Source organism: Coregonus clupeaformis, chromosome 5, assembly GCF_020615455.1.
Source record: "Coregonus clupeaformis isolate EN_2021a chromosome 5, ASM2061545v1, whole genome shotgun sequence".
Taxonomy (NCBI): Eukaryota; Metazoa; Chordata; class Actinopteri; order Salmoniformes; family Salmonidae; genus Coregonus; species Coregonus clupeaformis.
Genome location: NC_059196.1, coordinates 44,043,768 through 44,067,477, shown reverse-complemented (window position 1 = coordinate 44,067,477; position 23,710 = coordinate 44,043,768). Strand labels below are relative to the sequence as shown.

Genomic DNA, 23,710 nt, shown 5'->3' with positions numbered 1-23,710 from the left:
TAACTGCAGTAATTAGATGTTATGTACTAACTGCAGTATTTAGATGTTATGTACTAACTGCAGTATTAGATATTATGTACTAACTGAAGTAATTAGATGTTATGTACTAACTGAAGTAATTAGATGTTATGTACTAACTGAAGTAATTAGATGTTATGTACTAACTGCAGTAATTAGATGTTATGTACTAACTGCAGTAATTAGATGTTATGTACTAACTGCAGTAATTAGATGTTATGTACTAACTGCAGTATTAGATATTATGTACTAACTGCAGTAATTAGATGCTATGTACTAACTGCAGTAATTAGATGTTATGTACTAACTACAGTAATGATATGTTATGTACTAACTGAAGTAATTAGATGTTATGTACAAACTGAAGTAATTCGATATTATGTACTAACTGCAGAAATTAGATGTTATGTACTAACTGCAGTAATTAGATGTTATGTACTAACTGCAGTAATTAGATGTTATGTACTAACTGCAGTATTTAGATGTTATGTACTAACTGCAGTATTAGATATTATGTACTAACTGAAGTAATTAGATGTTATGTACTAACTGAAGTAATTAGATGTTATGTACTAACTGCAGTAATTAGATGTTATGTACTAACTGCAGTAATTAGATGTTATGTACTAACTGCAGTAATTAGATGTTATGTACTAACTGCAGTAATTAGATGTTATGTACTAACTGCAGTATTAGATATTATGTACTAACTGCAGTATTAGATGCTATGTACTAACTGCAGTATTAGATATTATGTACTAACTGAAGTAATTAGATGTTATGTACTAACTGAAGTAATTAGATGTTATGTACTAACTGCAGTAATAAGATGTTATGTACTAACTGCAGTAATTAGATGTTATGTACTAACTGAAGTATTTAGATGTTATGTACTAACTGAAGTAATTAGATGTTATGTACTAACTGCAGTAATTAGATGTTATGTACTAACTGCAGTAATTAGATGTTATGTACTAACTGCAGTAATTAGATGTTATGAACTAACTGAAGTAATTAGATGTTATGTACTAACTGCAGTAATTAGATGTTATGTACTAACTGAAGTAATTAGATGTTATGTACTAACTGCAGTATTTAGATGTTATGTACTAACTGCAGTAATTAGATGTTATGTACTAACTGCAGTAATTAGATGTTATGTATTAACTGAAGTAATTAGATGTTATGTACTAACTGCAGTAATTAGATGGTATGTACTAACTGCAGTAATTAGATGTTATGTACTAACTGCAGTAATTAGATGTTATGTACTAACTGCAGTAATTAGATGTTATGTACTAACTGCAGTAATTAGATGTTATGTACTAACTGCAGTAATTAGATGTTATGTACTAACTGAAGTAATTAGATGTTATGTACTAACTGCAGTAATTAGATGTTATGTACTTACTGCAGTAATTAGATGTTATGTCCTAAATGAAGTAATTAGATGTTATCTACTAACTGCAGTAATTAGATGTTATGTACTACATGCAGTAATTAGATGTTATGTACTAACTGCAGTAATTAGATGTTATGTACTAACTGCAGTAATTAGATGTTATGTACTAACTGCAGTAATTAGATGTTATGTACTAACTGCAGTAATTAGATGTTATGAACTAACTGAAGTAATTAGATGTTATGTACTAACTGCAGTAATTAGATGTTATGTACTAACTGAAGTAATTAGATGTTATGTACTAACTGCATTAAGTAGATGTTATGTACTAACTGCAGTATTTAGATGTTATGTACTAACTGCAGTAATTAGATGTTATGTACTAACTGCAGTAATTAGATGTTATCTACTAACTGCAGTAATTAGATGTTATGTACTAACTGCAGTAATAGATGTTATGTACTAACTGCAGTAAATAGATGTTATGTACTAACTGCAGTATTTAGATGTTATGTACTAACTGCAGTAATTAGATGTTATGTACTAACTGCAGTAAATAGATGTTATGTACTAACTGCAGTAATTAGATGTTATGTACTAACTGCAGTAATTAGATGTTATGTACTAACTACAGTAATGATATGTTATGTACTAACTGAAGTAATTAGATGTTATGTACAAACTGAAGTAATTCGATATTATGTACTAACTGCAGAAATTTGATGTTATGTACTAACTGCAGTAATTAGATGTTATGTACTAACTGCAGTAATTAGATGTTATGTACTAACTGCAGTATTTAGATGTTATGTACTAACTGCAGTATTAGATATTATGTACTAACTGAAGTAATTAGATGTTATGTACTAACTGAAGTAATTCGATGTTATGTACTAACTGCAGTAATTAGATGTTATGACTAACTGCAGTAATTAGATGTTATGTACTAACTGCAGTAATTAGATGTTATGTACTAACTGCAGTAATTAGATGTTATGTACTAACTGCAGTAATTAGATGTTATGTACTAACTGCATTAAGTAGATGTTATGTACTAACTGCAGTATTTAGATGTTATGTACTAACTGCAGTAATTAGATGTTATGTACTAACTGCAGTAATTAGATGTTATGTACTAACTGCAGTAATTAGATGTTATCTACTAACTGCAGTAATTAGATGTTATGTACTAACTGCAGTAATAGATGTTATGTACTAACTGCAGTAATTAGATGTTATGTACTAACTGAAGTAATTAGATGTTATGTACTAACTGCAGTAATTAGATGTTATGTACTAACTGCAGTAATTAGATGTTATGTACTAACTGCAGTAATTAGATGTTATGTACTAACTGCAGTAATTAGATGTTATGTACTAACTGCAGTAATTAGATGTTATGTACTAACTGAAGTAATTAGTTGTTATGTACTAACTGCAGTAATTAGATGTTATGCACTTAGTGCAGTAATTAGATCTTATGTACTAACTGCAGTAATTAGATGTTATGTACTAACTGCAGTAATTAGATGTTATGTACTAACTGAAGTACTTAGATGTTATGTACTACATGCAGTAATTAGATGTTATGTACTAACTGCAGTAATTATATGTTATGTACTAACTGCAGTAATTAGATGTTATGTACTAACTGAAGTAATTAGATGTTATGTACTAACTACAGTAATTAGATGTTATGTACTACATGCAGTAATTAGATGTTATGTACTAACTGCAGTAATTATATGTTATGTACTAACTGCAGTAATTAGATGTTATGTACTAACTGAAGTAATTAGATGTTATGTACTAACTGCATTAAGTAGATGTTATGTACTAACTGCAGTATTTAGATGTTATGTACTAACTGCAGTAATTAGATGTTATGTACTACATGCAGTAATTAGATGTTATGTACTAACTGCAGTAATTAGATGTTATGTACTAACTGCAGTAATTAGATGTTATGTACTAACTGCAGTAATTAGATGTTATGAACTAACTGAATTAATTAGATGTTATGTACTAACTGCAGTAATTTTATGTTATGTACTAACTGCAGTAAGTAGATGTTATGTACTAACTGCAGTAATTAGATGTTATCTACTAACTGCAGTAATTAGATGTTATGTACTAACTGCAGTATTAGATATTATGTACTAACTGAAGTAATTAGATGTTATGTACTAACTGAAGTAATTCGATGTTATGTACTAACTGCAGTAATTAGATGTTATGACTAACTGCAGTAATTAGATGTTATGTACTAACTGCAGTATTTAGATGTTATGTACTAACTGCAGTAATTAGATGTTATGTACTAACTGCAGTAATTAGATGTTATGTACTAACTGCAGTAATTAGATGTTATGTACTAACTGCAGTAATTAGATGTTATGAACTAACTGAATTAATTAGATGTTATGTACTAACTGCAGTAATTTTATGTTATGTACTAACTGCAGTAAGTAGATGTTATGTACTAACTGCAGTAATTAGATGTTATCTACTAACTGCAGTAATTAGATGTTATGTACTAACTGCAGTAATTAGATGTTATGTACTAACTGCAGTAATTAGATGTTATGTACTAACTATAGTAATTAGATGTTATGTACTAACTGCAGTAATTATATGTTATGTACTAACTGCAGTAATTATATGTTATGTACTAACTGCAGTAATTAGATGTTATGTACTAACTGCAGTAATTATATGTTATGTACTAACTGCAGTAATTAGATGTTATGTACTAACTGAAGTAATTAGATGTTATGTACTAACTGCAGTAAGTAGATGTTATGTACTAACTGCAGTAATTATATGTTATGTACTAACTGCAGTAATTATATGTTATGTACTAACTGCAGTAATTTGATGTTATGTACTAACTGCAGTAATTATATGTTATGAACTAACTGCAGTAATTAGATATTATGTACTAACTGCAGTAATTAGATGTTATGTACTAACTGCAGTAATTAGATGTTATGTACTAACTGCAGTAATTAGATGTTATGTACTAACTGCAGTAATTATATGTTATGAACTAACTGCAGTAATTAGATGTTATGTACTACATGCAGTATTATATGTTATGTACTAACTGCAGTAATTAGATGTTATGTACTACATGCAGTATTATATGTTATGTACTAACTGCAGTATTTAGATGTTATGAACTAACTGAAGTAATTAGATGTTATGTACTAACTGCAGTAATTAGATGTTATGAACTAACTGAAGTAATTAGATGTTATGTACTAACTGCAGTAATTAGATGTTATGTACTAACTGCAGTAATTAGATGTTATGTACTAACTGCAGTAATTAGATGTTATGTACTAACTATAGTAATTAGATGTTATGTACTAACTGCAGTAATTAGATGTTATGTACTAACTGCAGTAATTATATGTTATGTACTAACTGCAGTAATTAGATGTTATGTACTAACTGCAGTAATTAGATGTTATGTACTAACTGCAGTAATTAGATGTTATGTACTAACTGAAGTAATTAGATGTTATGTACTAACTGCAGTAAGTAGATGTTATGTACTAACTGCAGAAATTATATGTTATGTACTAACTGCAGTAATTAGATGTTATGTACTAACTGCAGTAATTGGATGTTATGTACTAACTGCAGTAATTATATGTTATGAACTAACTGCAGTAATTAGATATTATGTACCAACTGTAGTAATTAGATGTTATGTACTAACTGCAGTAATTAGATGTTATGTACTAACTGCAGTAATTAGATGTTATGTACTAACTGCAGTAATTATATGTTATGAACTAACTGCAGTAATTAGATGTTATGTACTACATGCAGTATTATATGTTATGTACTAACTGCAGTAATTAGATGTTATGTACTACATGCAGTATTATATGTTATGTACTAACTGCAGTATTTAGATGTTATGTACTAACTGCAGTAATTAGATGTTATGAACTAACTGAAGTAATTAGATGTTATGTACTAACTGCAGTAATTAGATGTTATGTACTAACTGCAGTAATTAGATGTTATGTACTAACTGCAGTAATTAGATGTTATGAACTAACTGAAGTAATTAGATGTTATGTACTAACTGCAGTAATTAGATGTTATGTACTAACTGAAGTAATTAGATGTTATGTACTAACTGCATTAAGTAGATGTTATGTACTAACTGCAGTATTTAGATGTTATGTACTAACTGCAGTAATTAGATGTTATGTACTAACTGCAGTAATTAGATGTTATGTACTAACTGCAGTAATTAGATGTTATCTACTAACTGCAGTAATTAGATGTTATGTACTAACTGCAGTAATGATATGTTATGTACTAACTGAAGTAATTAGATGTTATGTACTAACTGAAGTAATTTGATATTATGTACTAACTGCAGTAATTAGATGTTATGTACTAACTGCAGTAATTAGATATTATGTACTAACTGCAGTAATTAGATGTTATGTACTAACTGCAGTAATTAGATGTTATGTACTAACTACAGTAATGATATGTTATGTACTAACTGAAGTAATTAGATGTTATGTACAAACTGAAGTAATCCGATATTATGTACTAACTGCAGAAATTTGATGTTATGTACTAACTGCAGTAATTAGATGTTATGTACTAACTGCAGTAATTAGATGTTATGTACTAACTGCAGTATTTAGATGTTATGTACTAACTGCAGTATTAGATATTATGTACTAACTGAAGTAATTAGATGTTATGTACTAACTGAAGTAATTAGATGTTATGTACTAACTGCAGTAATTAGATGTTATGTACTAACTGCAGTAATTAGATGTTATGTACTAACTGCAGTAATTAGATGTTATGTACTAACTGCAGTAATTAGATGTTATGTACTAACTGCAGTATTAGATATTATGTACTAACTGCAGTATTAGATGCTATGTACTAACTGCAGTATTAGATATTATGTACTAACTGAAGTAATTAGATGTTATGTACTAACTGAAGTAATTAGATGTTATGTACTAACTGCAGTAATTAGATGTTATGTACTAACTGCAGTAATTAGATGTTATGTACTAACTGCAGTAATTAGATGTTATGTACTAACTGCAGTAATTAGATGTTATGTACTAACTGAAGTAATTAGATGTTATGTACTAACTGAAGTAATTAGATGTTATGTACTAACTGAAGTAATTAGATGTTATGTACTACATGCATTATTTTATGTTATGAACTAACTGCACTAATTATATGTTATGTACTAACTGCAGTAATTAGATGTTATGTACTAACTGCAGTAATTAGATGTTATGTACTAACTGCATTAAGTAGATGTTATGTACTAACTACAGTAATTAGATGTTATGTACTAACTGAAGTAATTAGATGTTATGTACTAACTGCAGTAATTTTATGTTATGTACTAACTGAAGTAATTAGATGTTATGTACTAACTGAAGTAATTAGATGTTATGTACTAACTGCAGTAATTAGATGTTATGTACTAACTGCACTAATTCGATGTTATGTACTAACTGCAGTAATTAGATGTTATGTACTAACTGAAGTAATTAGATGTTATGTACTAACTGCAGTAATTAGATGTTATGTACTAACTGAAGTAATTAGATATTATGTACTAACTGCAGTAATTAGATGTTATGTACTAACTGCACTAATTAGATGTTATGTACTAACTGCAGTAATTAGATGTTATGTACTAACTGAAGTAATTAGATGTTATGTACTAACTGCAGTAATTAGATGTTATGTACTAACTGCAGTAATTAGATGTTATGTACTAACTATAGTAATTAGATGTTATGTACTAACTGCAGTAATTAGATGTTATGTACTAACTGCAGTAATTATATGTTATGTACTAACTGCAGTAATTAGCTGTTATGTACTAACTGCAGTAATTATATGTTATGTACTAACTGCAGTAATTAGATGTTATGTACTAACTGAAGTAATTAGATGTTATGTACTAACTGCAGTAAGTAGATGTTATGTACTAACTGCAGTAATTATATGTTATGTACTAACTGCAGTAATTATATGTTATGTACTAACTGCAGTAATTTGATGTTATGTACTAACTGCAGTAATTATATGTTATGAACTAACTGCAGTAATTAGATATTATGTACTAACTGCAGTAATTAGATGTTATGTACTAACTGCAGTAATTAGATGTTATGTACTAACTGCTGTAATTAGATGTTATGTACTAACTGCAGTAATTATATGTTATGAACTAACTGCAGTAATTAGATGTTATGTACTACATGCAGTATTATATGTTATGTACTAACTGCAGTAATTAGATGTTATGTACTACATGCAGTATTATATGTTATGTACTAACTGCAGTATTTAGATGTTATGAACTAACTGAAGTAATTAGATGTTATCTACTAACTGCAGTAATTAGATGTTATGAACTAACTGAAGTAATTAGATGTTATGTACTAACTGCAGTAATTAGATGTTATGTACTAACTGCAGTAATTAGATGTTATGTACTAACTGCAGTAATTAGATGTTATGTACTAACTGCAGTAATTAGATGTTATGTACTAACTATAGTAATTAGATGTTATGTACTAACTGCAGTAATTAGATGTTATGTACTAACTGCAGTAATTATATGTTATGTACTAACTGCAGTAATTAGATGTTATGTACTAACTGCAGTAATTATATGTTATGTACTAACTGCAGTAATTAGATGTTATGTACTAACTGAAGTAATTAGATGTTATGTACTAACTGCAGTAAGTAGATGTTATGTACTAACTGCAGAAATTATATGTTATGTACTAACTGCAGTAATTGGATGTTATGTACTAACTGCAGTAATTGGATGTTATGTACTAACTGCAGTAATTATATGTTATGAACTAACTGCAGTAATTAGATATTATGTACCAACTGCAGTAATTAGATGTTATGTACTAACTGCAGTAATTAGATGTTATGTACTAACTGCAGTAATTAGATGTTATGTACTAACTGCAGTAATTATATGTTATGAACTAACTGCAGTAATTAGATGTTATGTACTACATGCAGTATTATATGTTATGTACTAACTGCAGTAATTAGATGTTATGTACTACATGCAGTATTATATGTTATGTACTAACTGCAGTATTTAGATGTTATGTACTAACTGCAGTAATTAGATGTTATGAACTAACTGAAATAATTAGATGTTATGTACTAACTGCAGTAATTAGATGTTATGTACTAACTGCAGTAATTAGATGTTATGTACTAACTGCAGTAATTAGATGTTATGAACTAACTGAAGTAATTAGATGTTATGTACTAACTGCAGTAATTAGATGTTATGTACTAACTAAAGTAATTAGATGTTATGTACTAACTGCAGTATTTAGATGTTATGTACTAACTGCAGTAATTAGATGTTAAGTACTAACTGCAGTAATTAGATGTTATGTATTAACTGAAGTAATTAGATGTTATGTACTAACTGCAGTAATTAGATGTTATGTACTAACTGCAGTAATTAGATGTTATGTACTAACTGCAGTAATTAGATGTTATGTACTAACTGCAGTAATTAGATGTTATGTACTAACTGCAGTAATTAGATGTTATGTACTAACTGCAGTAATTAGATGTTATGTACTAACTGAAGTAATTAGATGTTATGTACTAACTGCAGTAATTATATGTTATGTACTTACTGCAGTAATTAGATGTTATGTCCTAAATGAAGTAATTATATGTTATCTACTAACTGCAGTAATTAGATGTTATGTACTACATGCAGTAATTAGATGTTATGTACTAACTGCAGTAATTATATGTTATGTACTAACTGCAGTAATTAGATGTTATGTACTAACTGAAGTAATTAGATGCTATGTACTAACTGCATTAAGTAGATGTTATGTACTAACTGCAGTATTTAGATGTTATGTACTAACTGCAGTAATTAGATGTTATGTACTAACTGCAGTAATTAGATGTTATGTACTAACTGCAGTAATTAGATGTTATCTACTAACCGCAGTAATTAGATGTTATGTACTAACTGCAGTAATAGATGTTGTGTACTAACTGCAGTAATTAGATGTTATGTACTAACTGAAGTAATTAGATGTTATGTACTAACTGCAGTAATTAGATGTTATGTACTAACTGCAGTAATTAGATGTTATGTACTAACTGCAGTAATTAGATGTTATGTACTAACTGCAGTAATTAGATGTTATGTACTAACTGCAGTAATTAGATGTTATGTACTAACTGAAGTAATTAGTTGTTATGTACTAACTGCAGTAATTAGATGTTATGCACTTAGTGCAGTAATTAGATCTTATGTACTAACTGCAGTAATTAGATGTTATGTACTAACTGCAGTAATTAGATGTTATGTACTAACTGAAGTACTTAGATGTTATGTACTACATGCAGTAATTAGATGTTATGTACTAACTGCAGTAATTATATGTTATGTACTAACTGCAGTAATTAGATGTTATGTACTAACTGAAGTAATTAGATGTTATGTACTAACTACAGTAATTAGATGTTATGTACTACATGCAGTAATTAGATGTTATGTACTAACTGCAGTAATTATATGTTATGTACTAACTGCAGTAATTAGATGTTATGTACTAACTGAAGTAATTAGATGTTATGTACTAACTGCATTAAGTAGATGTTATGTACTAACTGCAGTATTTAGATGTTATGTACTAACTGCAGTAATTAGATGTTATGTACTAACTGCAGTAATTAGATGTTATGTACTAACTGCAGTAATTAGATGTTATGTACTAACTGCAGTAATTAGATGTTATGAACTAACTGAATTAATTAGATGTTATGTACTAACTGCAGTAATTAGATGTTATGAACTAACTGAAGTAATTAGATGTTATGTACTAACTGCAGTAATTAGATGTTATGTACTAACTGCAGTAATTAGATGTTATGTACTAACTGCAGTAATTAGATGTTATGTACTAACTGCAGTAATTAGATGTTATGTACTAACTATAGTAATTAGATGTTATGTACTAACTGCAGTAATTAGATGTTATGTACTAACTGCAGTAATTATATGTTATGTACTAACTGCAGTAATTAGATGTTATGTACTAACTGCAGTAATTATATGTTATGTACTAACTGCAGTAATTAGATGTTATGTACTAACTGAAGTAATTAGATGTTATGTACTAACTGCAGTAAGTAGATGTTATGTACTAACTGCAGAAATTATATGTTATGTACTAACTGCAGTAATTGGATGTTATGTACTAACTGCAGTAATTGGATGTTATGTACTAACTGCAGTAATTATATGTTATGAACTAACTGCAGTAATTAGATATTATGTACCAACTGCAGTAATTAGATGTTATGTACTAACTGCAGTAATTAGATGTTATGTACTAACTGCAGTAATTAGATGTTATGTACTAACTGCAGTAATTATATGTTATGAACTAACTGCAGTAATTAGATGTTATGTACTACATGCAGTATTATATGTTATGTACTAACTGCAGTAATTAGATGTTATGTACTACATGCAGTATTATATGTTATGTACTAACTGCAGTATTTAGATGTTATGTACTAACTGCAGTAATTAGATGTTATGAACTAACTGAAATAATTAGATGTTATGTACTAACTGCAGTAATTAGATGTTATGTACTAACTGCAGTAATTAGATGTTATGTACTAACTGCAGTAATTAGATGTTATGAACTAACTGAAGTAATTAGATGTTATGTACTAACTGCAGTAATTAGATGTTATGTACTAACTAAAGTAATTAGATGTTATGTACTAACTGCAGTATTTAGATGTTATGTACTAACTGCAGTAATTAGATGTTAAGTACTAACTGCAGTAATTAGATGTTATGTATTAACTGAAGTAATTAGATGTTATGTACTAACTGCAGTAATTAGATGTTATGTACTAACTGCAGTAATTAGATGTTATGTACTAACTGCAGTAATTAGATGTTATGTACTAACTGCAGTAATTAGATGTTATGTACTAACTGCAGTAATTAGATGTTATGTACTAACTGCAGTAATTAGATGTTATGTACTAACTGAAGTAATTAGATGTTATGTACTAACTGCAGTAATTAGATGTTATGTACTTACTGCAGTAATTAGATGTTATGTCCTAAATGAAGTAATTAGATGTTATCTACTAACTGCAGTAATTAGATGTTATGTACTACATGCAGTAATTAGATGTTATGTACTAACTGCAGTAATAGATGTTATGTACTAACTGCAGTAATTAGATGTTATGTACTAACTGAAGTAATTAGATGTTATGTACTAACTGCAGTAATTAGATGTTATGTACTAACTGCAGTAATTAGATGTTATGTACTAACCGCAGTAATTAGATGTTATGTACTAACTGCAGTAATTAGATGTTATGTACTAACTGCAGTAATTAGATGTTATGTACTAACTGAAGTAATTAGATGTTATGTACTAACTGCAGTAATTAGATGTTATGCACTTAGTGCAGTAATTAGATGTTATGTACTAACTGCAGTAATTAGATGTTATGTACTAACTGCAGTAATTAGATGTTATGTACTAACTGAATTAATTAGATGTTATGTACTACATGCAGTAATTAGATGTTATGTACTAACTGCAGTAATTATATGTTATGTACTAACTGCAGTAATTAGATGTTATGTACTAACTGAAGTAATTAGATGTTATGTACTAACTACAGTAATTAGATGTTATGTACTACATGCAGTAATTAGATGTTATGTACTAACTGCAGTAATTATATGTTATGTACTAACTGCAGTAATTAGATGTTATGTACTAACTGAAGTAATTAGATGTTATGTACTAACTGCATTAAGTAGATGTTATGTACTAACTGCAGTATTTAGATGTTATGTACTAACTGCAGTAATTAGATGTTATGTACTAACTGCAGTAATTAGATGTTATGTACTAACTGCAGTAATTAGATGTTATGTACTAACTGCAGTAATTAGATGTTATGTACTAACTGCAGTAATTAGATGTTATGTACTAACTGCAGTAATTAGATGTTATCTACTAACTGCAGTAATTAGATGTTATGTATTAACTGAAGTAATTAGATGTTATGTACTAACTGCAGTAATTAGATGTTATGTACTAACTGCAGTAATAAGATGCTATGTATTAACTGCAGTAATTAGATGTTATGTACTAACTGCAGTAATTAGATGTTATGTACTAACTGCAGTAATTAGATGTTATGTACTAACTGCAGTAATTAGATGTTATGTACTAACTGCAGTAATTAGATGTTATGTACTAACTGCAGTAATTAGATGTTATGTACTAACTGCAGTAATTAGATGTTATGTACTAACTGCAGTAATTAGATGTTATGTACTAACTGAAGTAATTAGATGTTATGTACTAACTGCAGTAATTAGATGTTATGTACTTACTGCAGTAATTATATGTTATGTCCTAAATGAAGTAATTAGATGTTATCTACTAACTGCAGTAATTAGATGTTATGTACTACATGCAGTAATTAGATGTTATGTACTAACTGCAGTAATTATATGTTATGTACTAACTGCAGTAATTAGATGTTATGTACTAACTGCAGTAATTAGATGTTATGTACTAACTGCAGTAATTAGATATTATGTACTAACTGCAGTAATTAGATGTTATGTACTAACTGCAGTAATTAGATGTTATGTACTAACTGCAGTAATTATATGTTATGTACTAACTGCAGTAATTAGATGTTATGTACTAACTGCAGTAATTATATGTTATGTACTAACTGCAGTAATTAGATGTTATGTACTAACTGAAGTAATTAGATGTTATGTACTAACTGCAGTAAGTAGATGTTATGTACTAACTGCAGAAATTATATGTTATGTACTAACTGCAGTAATTGGATGTTATGTACTAACTGCAGTAATTGGATGTTATGTACTAACTGCAGTAATTATATGTTATGAACTAACTGCAGTAATTAGATATTATGTACCAACTGCAGTAATTAGATGTTATGTACTAACTGCAGTAATTAGATGTTATGTACTAACTGCAGTAATTAGATGTTATGTACTAACTGCAGTAATTATATGTTATGAACTAACTGCAGTAATTAGATGTTATGTACTACATGCAGTATTATATGTTATGTACTAACTGCAGTAATTAGATGTTATGTACTACATGCAGTATTATATGTTATGTACTAACTGCAGTATTTAGATGTTATGTACTAACTGCAGTAATTAGATGTTATGAACTAACTGAAATAATTAGATGTTATGTACTAACTGCAGTAATTAGATGTTATGTACTAACTGCAGTAATTAGATGTTATGTACTAACTGCAGTAATTAGATGTTATGAACTAACTGAAGTAATTAGATGTTATGTACTAACTGCAGTAATTAGATGTTATGTACTAACTAAAGTAATTAGATGTTATGTACTAACTGCAGTATTTAGATGTTATGTACTAACTGCAGTAATTAGATGTTAAGTACTAACTGCAGTAATTAGATGTTATGTATTAACTGAAGTAATTAGATGTTATGTACTAACTGCAGTAATTAGATGTTATGTACTAACTGCAGTAATTAGATGTTATGTACTAACTGCAGTAATTAGATGTTATGTACTAACTGCAGTAATTAGATGTTATGTACTAACTGCAGTAATTAGATGTTATGTACTAACTGCAGTAATTAGATGTTATGTACTAACTGAAGTAATTAGATGTTATGTACTAACTGCAGTAATTATATGTTATGTACTTACTGCAGTAATTAGATGTTATGTCCTAAATGAAGTAATTATATGTTATCTACTAACTGCAGTAATTAGATGTTGTGTACTACATGCAGTAATTAGATGTTATGTACTAACTGCAGTAATTATATGTTATGTACTAACTGCAGTAATTAGATGTTATGTACTAACTGAAGTAATTAGATGCTATGTACTAACTGCATTAAGTAGATGTTATGTACTAACTGCAGTATTTAGATGTTATGTACTAACTGCAGTAATTAGATGTTATGTACTAACTGCAGTAATTAGATGTTATGTACTAACTGCAGTAATTAGATGTTATCTACTAACTGCAGTAATTAGATGTTATGTACTAACTGCAGTAATAGATGTTATGTACTAACTGCAGTAATTAGATGTTATGTACTAACTGAAGTAATTAGATGTTATGTACTAACTGCAGTAATTAGATGTTATGTACTAACTGCAGTAATTAGATGTTATGTACTAACTGCAGTAATTAGATGTTATGTACTAACTGCAGTAATTAGATGTTATGTACTAACTGCAGTAATTAGATGTTATGTACTAACTGAAGTAATTAGTTGTTATGTACTAACTGCAGTAATTAGATGTTATGCACTTAGTGCAGTAATTAGATCTTATGTACTAACTGCAGTAATTAGATGTTATGTACTAACTGCAGTAATTAGATGTTATGTACTAACTGAAGTACTTAGATGTTATGTACTACATGCAGTAATTAGATGTTATGTACTAACTGCAGTAATTATATGTTATGTACTAACTGCAGTAATTAGATGTTATGTACTAACTGAAGTAATTAGATGTTATGTACTAACTACAGTAATTAGATGTTATGTACTACATGCAGTAATTAGATGTTATGTACTAACTGCAGTAATTATATGTTATGTACTAACTGCAGTAATTAGATGTTATGTACTAACTGAAGTAATTAGATGTTATGTACTAACTGCATTAAGTAGATGTTATGTACTAACTGCAGTATTTAGATGTTATGTACTAACTGCAGTAATTAGATGTTATGTACTAACTGCAGTAATTAGATGTTATGTACTAACTGCAGTAATTAGATGTTATGTACTAACTGCAGTAATTAGATGTTATGAACTAACTGAATTAATTAGATGTTATGTACTAACTGCAGTAATTAGATGTTATGAACTAACTGAAGTAATTAGATGTTATGTACTAACTGCAGTAATTAGATGTTATGTACTAACTGCAGTAATTAGATGTTATGTACTAACTGCAGTAATTAGATGTTATGTACTAACTGCAGTAATTAGATGTTATGTACTAACTATAGTAATTAGATGTTATGTACTAACTGCAGTAATTAGATGTTATGTACTAACTGCAGTAATTATATGTTATGTACTAACTGCAGTAATTAGATGTTATGTACTAACTGCAGTAATTATATGTTATGTACTAACTGCAGTAATTAGATGTTATGTACTAACTGAAGTAATTAGATGTTATGTACTAACTGCAGTAAGTAGATGTTATGTACTAACTGCAGAAATTATATGTTATGTACTAACTGCAGTAATTGGATGTTATGTACTAACTGCAGTAATTGGATGTTATGTACTAACTGCAGTAATTATATGTTATGAACTAACTGCAGTAATTAGATATTATGTACCAACTGCAGTAATTAGATGTTATGTACTAACTGCAGTAATTAGATGTTATGTACTAACTGCAGTAATTAGATGTTATGTACTAACTGCAGTAATTATATGTTATGAACTAACTGCAGTAATTAGATGTTATGTACTACATGCAGTATTATATGTTATGTACTAACTGCAGTAATTAGATGTTATGTACTACATGCAGTATTATATGTTATGTACTAACTGCAGTATTTAGATGTTATGTACTAACTGCAGTAATTAGATGTTATGAACTAACTGAAATAATTAGATGTTATGTACTAACTGCAGTAATTAGATGTTATGTACTAACTGCAGTAATTAGATGTTATGTACTAACTGCAGTAATTAGATGTTATGAACTAACTGAAGTAATTAGATGTTATGTACTAACTGCAGTAATTAGATGTTATGTACTAACTAAAGTAATTAGATGTTATGTACTAACTGCAGTATTTAGATGTTATGTACTAACTGCAGTAATTAGATGTTAAGTACTAACTGCAGTAATTAGATGTTATGTATTAACTGAAGTAATTAGATGTTATGTACTAACTGCAGTAATTAGATGTTATGTACTAACTGCAGTAATTAGATGTTATGTACTAACTGCAGTAATTAGATATTATGTACTAACTGCAGTAATTAGATGTTATGTACTAACTGCAGTAATTAGATGTTATGTACTAACTGCAGTAATTAGATGTTATGTACTAACTGAAGTAATTAGATGTTATGTACTAACTGCAGTAATTAGATGTTATGTACTTACTGCAGTAATTAGATGTTATGTCCTAAATGAAGTAATTAGATGTTATCTACTAACTGCAGTAATTAGATGTTATGTACTACATGCAGTAATTAGATGTTATGTACTAACTGCAGTAATAGATGTTATGTACTAACTGCAGTAATTAGATGTTATGTACTAACTGAAGTAATTAGATGTTATGTACTAACTGCAGTAATTAGATGTTATGTACTAACTGCAGTAATTAGATGTTATGTACTAACTGCAGTAATTAGATGTTATGTACTAACTGCAGTAATTAGATGTTATGTACTAACTGCAGTAATTAGATGTTATGTACTAACTGAAGTAATTAGATGTTATGTACTAACTGCAGTAATTAGATGTTATGCACTTAGTGCAGTAATTAGATGTTATGTACTAACTGCAGTAATTAGATGTTATGTACTAACTGCAGTAATTAGATGTTATGTACTAACTGAATTAATTAGATGTTATGTACTACATGCAGTAATTAGATGTTATGTACTAACTGCAGTAATTATATGTTATGTACTAACTGCAGTAATTAGATGTTATGTACTAACTGAAGTAATTAGATGTTATGTACTAACTACAGTAATTAGATGTTATGTACTACATGCAGTAATTAGATGTTATGTACTAACTGCAGTAATTATATGTTATGTACTAACTGCAGTAATTAGATGTTATGTACTAACTGAAGTAATTAGATGTTATGTACTAACTGCATTAAGTAGATGTTATGTACTAACTGCAGTATTTAGATGTTATGTACTAACTGCAGTAATTAGATGTTATGTACTAACTGCAGTAATTAGATGTTATGTACTAACTGCAGTAATTAGATGTTATGTACTAACTGCAGTAATTAGATGTTATGTACTAACTGCAGTAATTAGATGTTATGTACTAACTGCAGTAATTAGATGTTATCTACTAACTGCAGTAATTAGATGTTATGTACTAACTGCAGTAATATATGTTATGTACTAACTGCAGTAATTAGATGTTATGTACTAACTGAAGTAATTAGATGTTATGTACTAACTGCAGTAATTAGATGTTATGTATTAACTGAAGTAATTAGATGTTATGTACTAACTGCAGTAATTAGATGTTATGTACTAACTGCAGTAATAAGATGCTATGTATTAACTGCAGTAATTAGATGTTATGTACTAACTGCAGTAATTAGATGTTATGTACTAACTGCAGTAATTAGATGTTATGTACTAACTGCAGTAATTAGATGTTATGTACTAACTGCAGTAATTAGATGTTATGTACTAACTGCAGTAATTAGATGTTATGTACTAACTGCAGTAATTAGATGTTATGTACTAACTGCAGTAATTAGATGTTATGTACTAACTGAAGTAATTAGATGTTATGTACTAACTGCAGTAATTAGATGTTATGTACTTACTGCAGTAATTATATGTTATGTCCTAAATGAAGTAATTAGATGTTATCTACTAACTGCAGTAATTAGATGTTATGTACTACATGCAGTAATTAGATGTTATGTACTAACTGCAGTAATTATATGTTATGTACTAACTGCAGTAATTAGATGTTATGTACTAACTGCAGTAATTAGATGTTATGTACTAACTGCAGTAATTAGATATTATGTACTAACTGCAGTAATTAGATGTTATGTACTAACTGCAGTAATTAGATGTTATGTACTAACTGCAGTAATTAGATGTTATGTACTAACTGCAGTAATTAGATGTTATCTACTAACTGCAGTAATTAGATGTTATGTACTAACTGCAGTAATTAGATGTTATGTACTAACTGAAGTAATTAGATGTTATGTACTAACTGCAGTATTAAATGTTATGTACTAACTGCAGTAATTAGATGTTATGTACTAACTGCAGTAATTAGATGTTATGTACTAACTGAAGTAATGATATGTTATGTACTAACTGAAGTAATTAGATGTAATGTACTAACTGCAGTAATTAGATGTTATGTACTAAGTGAGTTATTTCTATCAATAGTGGCATTTCATTTATTTTCTGATGCTCAACATGAACATGTTGATGGGTTGACACCACAACAACATCAAGTAGTCTGTTCTAGGCTTGTCACCATATGTTGTCACCCAGAATTACACGTTTCTCTTCCAAGCTATATCACACAATACTGTTACATACAGCAGCTTTTCAAAGAATCAAAGAGTTTAGTCTGCTTTGGTTTTTAATTTCTGACATGGAAAATCAGGTATTATAGTATCACCATACCGGTATTGTGACAACCCTAGTCTGTTCAATACAGTTCAGAGAGAGAGACAGATAGAGAGAGTGAGAGGGAGAGAGAGAGAGAGAGAGAGGCAGATAGAGAGAATGAGAGGGAGAGAGAGAGGGAGCGAGGCAGATAGAGAGAGAGAGAGAGAGAGAGAGAGAGAGAGAGAGAGAGAGAGAGAGAGAGAGAGAGAGAGAGAGAGAGAGAGAGAGAGAGAGAGAGAGAGAGAGAGGCAGATAGAGAGAGTGAGAGGGAGAGAGAGAGAGAGAGAGAGAGAGAGGCAGATAGAGAGAATGAGAGGGAGAGAGAGAGGGAGCGAGGCAGATAGAGAGAGAGAGAGAGAGAGAGAGAGAGAGAGAGACTAGAGAGAGAGAGAGAGAGAGAGAGAGAGAGAGAGAGAGAGAGAGAGAGAGAGAGAGAGAGAGAGAGAGAGAGAGAGAGAGAGAGAGAGAGGGAGAGATAGAGAGAGAGAGAGAGGCAGAGAGAGAGAGAGAGACAGAGAGAGAGAGAGAGAGAGAGAGCAGATAGAGAGAATGAGAGGGAGAGAGAGAGGGAGTGAGGCAGATAGAGAGAGAGAGAGAGAGAGAGAGAGAGAGAGTAGAGAGAGAGAGAGAGAGAGAGAGAGAGAGAGAGAGAGAGAGAGAGAGAGAGAGAGAGAGAGAGAGAGAGAGAGAGAGAGAGAGAGAGAGAGAGAGAGAGAGAGAGAGAGAGAGAGAGAGAGAGAGAGAGAGAGAGAGAGAGAGAGGCAGAGAGAGAGAGAGAGACAGAGAGAGAGAGAGAGGGAGAGATAGAGAGAGAGAGAGAGCAGAGAGAGAGAGAGAGACAGAGAGAGAGAGAGAGAGAGAGAGAGAGAGAGAGAGAGGCAGAGAGAGAGAGAGAGAGAGAGAGAGAGAGAGAGAGAGAGAGAGAGAGAGAGAGAGAGAGAGAGAGAGAGAGAGAGAGAGAGAGAGAGAGAGAGAGAGAGAGAGAGAGAGAGAGAGAGAGAGAGAGAGAGAGAGAGAGAGAGAGAGATAAAGAGCAGATAGAGTATATTAAACGACAGAGAGACTCACCTCGTCCACAGTCAGGGCCTCTGAATCCTAAGAAGCAGTGACACGTTCCCACCACACAGTCACCGTTGCCATGGCAATCACTGGGACAGTCGTCAATGGAGTCTGTGGTAACACATAACATCAAATTCAATCAATGAAACGTTATTTATACACAGACAAGTTGTCACAAAGTGCTCCACATTGACCAGTCATGGAACCACGGTGGATGCATAGTGACAAGGACAACTCTGTAAGGAAGAAACCTGGAGAGGAACCAGAATCAGAAAGAAACTCTGCCTGAAGCAGGTCGATCATCAGACCAGTAGTATCTGTCATAATGGATAACATGGCTCATATCAAATGGTGATTCTCATACACCATTCAATGTAATGGAATGTAATGGGGATGGAAGCACGGTCCTGTTAGTACATTAACATGGAAGTGTCAAAACAGACTTTGAAAAGGCATTTGATAAAGTACGACTGGAGTTCATATATAAATGCCTGGAGCTTTTCAATTTTGGAGAGAATGTCTTATAAAATGGGTTAAAATCACGTATAGTAACCCTAGGTGTAAAACAGTAAATAATGGCTATTTCTCAGTAAGTTTTAAACTGTCAAGAGGAGTGAAACAAGGTTGTCCACTATCGGCATATCTATTTATTATGGCCATCGAAATGTTAGCTATTAAAATCAGATCCAACAATAATATCAAGGGATTACAGCCTCTTAGAGGATCTAGATACATTTTCTAACCTCTCTGGATTACAACCAAATTATGATAAATCTCCCAAATATCACTATTTCTAAAACAAGCCATAGAAAGTTGGTTGCAATTTCAATTTAATCCTCCAGAAACGACAGAACAAATAATGCAAAAAAGATTGTGGTTAAACTCAAATATACTAATTGTTAAAAAAACATTAATGAAAAAAAAAAAAATGAAAAAAAAAAGTATAATCTTCGTAAATGATATCATCGGTAGGACTGGTGGAGTTATGTCGCACATGCAGCTAACAAAAACATATGGAAATGTCTGCTCTACCCAAAATGACAACCAAATAATTGCAGCCTTACCACAAAAATGGAAGAGGAAAGTGGAAGGGGGAAAAAGTAAGGAACTTGTCTGTCGGCCCTGCATTAAATAACATAATTGGTTAAAGAAAACTGTGATAAATAAAAAAGTTTACCAGTTTAATTTAAGGACCAAAGGATTGACAGCCATCCCATATAGATTGCAAAATAGTTGGCAAGATATTTGTGATGTACCGATCCCATGGCATAGTGTTTATGAACTGATACGCAAAACGACGCCGAATTCAAAAATTAGAATTTTTGAATTTTAATTATTATACAAAATTCTTGGCACCAATATAATGTTATTTATTTATATATATATTTGTATGATAATAAAAAATTAAATAAAAAAGTGTCAAACATGTAAGAGAGTTAAAATAGTGTCTTGTGGTGCTGGGTAGAAACCTTCCAATGAGAGCATTGATTAACGCTCATCCCACCGAACCATCTGCGGCATCTCTAATGGCATCTTATGCCCTGATTAAAAGTAATGCACTATATTAGGTAATATATTTCTCTCTCTATCTCCATCTCTTCACAGCAGAAGGACTTCATAACACGATGCGCAGTGAATTAAATAAGAAATGCTGCTGAAAAATATTCACTCTTGTCCAGTGCCTGCAGCCAGCCTAGCGTTGCTCCCAGGCACAACTCTTGGAACAAAGCAGCTTTTTGTGATTCGACAAAGGGCTTGAAATGTGTGCTGGGAATGCTGCTTTCCTTTCCTCAGGAGGGGGAGGAGAGGCAGGAGAGGGGGGAGAGGGAGGAGGGGGTGGAGGGGGAGGAGAGGGAGGAGGGGGGTGGAGATGGAGGATAGGGGGAGAGGAGAGGGGGGAGAGGGAGGAGGGGGAGGGAGGGAGGAGGGGGTGGAGGGGAGGAGAGGGAGGAGGGGGAGGAGGGAGGAGGGGGTGGAGGGGAGGAGGGGTGGAGGGGGAGGAGGGGAGGGAGGGAGGAGGGGTGGAGGGGGAGGAGAGGGAGGAGGGGGAGGAGGGGGAGGAGGGGGAGGAGGGGGAGGAGAGGGAGGAGGGGAGGGAGGGAGGAGGGTGGAGATGGAGGAGGGGAGGAGAGGGGGAGAGGAGAGGGGGGAGAGGAGAGGGGGGAGAGGGAGGAGGGGAGAGGGAGGAGGGGGAGGAGAGGGAGGAGGGGAGGGGAGGGAGGAGGGGGTGGAGATGGAGGATAGGGGGGAGAGGAGAGGGGGAGAGGGAGGAGGGGGAGGAGAGGGGGGAGAGGTTCAGAAGCTGCAGGGCTACAGGGCTATGCCATTTGAATTTCTTCCTGGAGGTACAATTATACAGGACAGATTTAACACTGATTCCTGGTGAGAGACTGGCTGAAGGCACCATGCTGAAGGGAGGGAGGATGGAGGGAGGGAGCGAGGGATGGAGGGGATGGAGGGGAGGGGTGGAGGCTGACTGGTGGTGCTATGGTTTATTGCTCAAGTATACTGCTGCATTCTGCATTCCACCACCTTCTCACTGATTCACTGCATTCTCTCAGCAGCTCCCACTAAGTTGTCCTTTGATTACTACGACACAAAACATCAATTCCTCATAGGTGAGGTGCAGGTTTACAAAACAAGATTCTTTAAGTATATTGTATCCTGTGTTGGACATAACATTCCACAAATTCAGTAGATTTCAGCCATACCAGATGCTGAGGGGCTTCTGAAGGCTACGTGTGTACAATATGTATGTCCTGGCTGAGATACCTCCATTAGTTCACCATAAAGTTGGCTGAAGACATGAATCACTGTTCTTTCTAATTCAATACACTTGTCATCAGGGGAGTTAACTACTGTCTGAGCCACATAGAGAGGAGAGGAGAGGAGAGGAGAGGAGAGGAGAGGAGAGGAGAGGAGAGGAGAGGAGAGGAGAGGAGAGGAGAGGAGAGGAGAGGAGAGGAGAGGAGAGGAGAGGAGAGGAAAGTGTGCAGCTGGCAGGTTTAATCAGTGCCTTGCCACAGTCTCTCAGGAGATGTTCAGGCTCTTTGAGCGATAGGCCATATAGAGAGAGAAAAAGAGAGAGAGAGAGAGAAAAAAAGAGAGAGAGAGAGAGAGAGAGAGAGAGAGAGAGAGAGAGAGAGAGAGAGAGAGAAGGGAGAGAGAGAGAGAGAGAGAGAGAGAGAGAGAGAGAGAGAGAGAGAGAGAAGGGAGAGAGAGAGAGAGAGAGAGAGAGAGAGAGAGAGAGAGAGAGAGAGAGAGAGAGAGAGAAAGGTTGCGGCTGCCTGCATGTCTGGATTGTCTGTCGGTTTCTGAACAGCTTTTGTTCAACAAGCAGCAATGTTACAGTTATGAACAGCTATTGTTCAACAAGCAGCACTGTTACAGTTATGAACAGCTATTGTTCAACAAGCAGCACTGTTACAGTTCCTGTTGGACTTTCTATTTCACCAGCAGCTTTAGTTTGAAGGTCAACTCAGTCCCGCTATGGCTCAATTCAACTCAGGCAGCTTGGCCAGATTATATTTCTGCTGAAGGGCACCTAACCAACGACCCACTTTGGAAGTGGCCTCTCCCTCTCTCTCTCTCCCTCTCTCTCCCTCTCTCTCCCTCTCTCTCCCTCTCTCTCCCTCCCTCCTCTCCCATCTCCTCTCTTTGAACCAGATCAACACAGGCAGGCACAACTTTCCGGCCTC

At 32.3% G+C, this 23,710-nt stretch overlaps 1 protein-coding gene across 1 annotated transcript in view; it reads right to left on the bottom strand.

Annotated features, from left to right (window-relative positions):
* tenm4 (teneurin transmembrane protein 4) overlaps positions 1 to 23,710 on the bottom strand; it is a 586,910-nt gene that overhangs the window by 213,670 nt on the left and 349,530 nt on the right. The window contains exon 9 of the mRNA XM_041876707.2: positions 20,022 to 20,123. Within this exon, the coding sequence (XP_041732641.2) occupies positions 20,022 to 20,123 (102 nt within the window). The remainder of the gene's footprint in view (positions 1 to 20,021; positions 20,124 to 23,710) is intronic.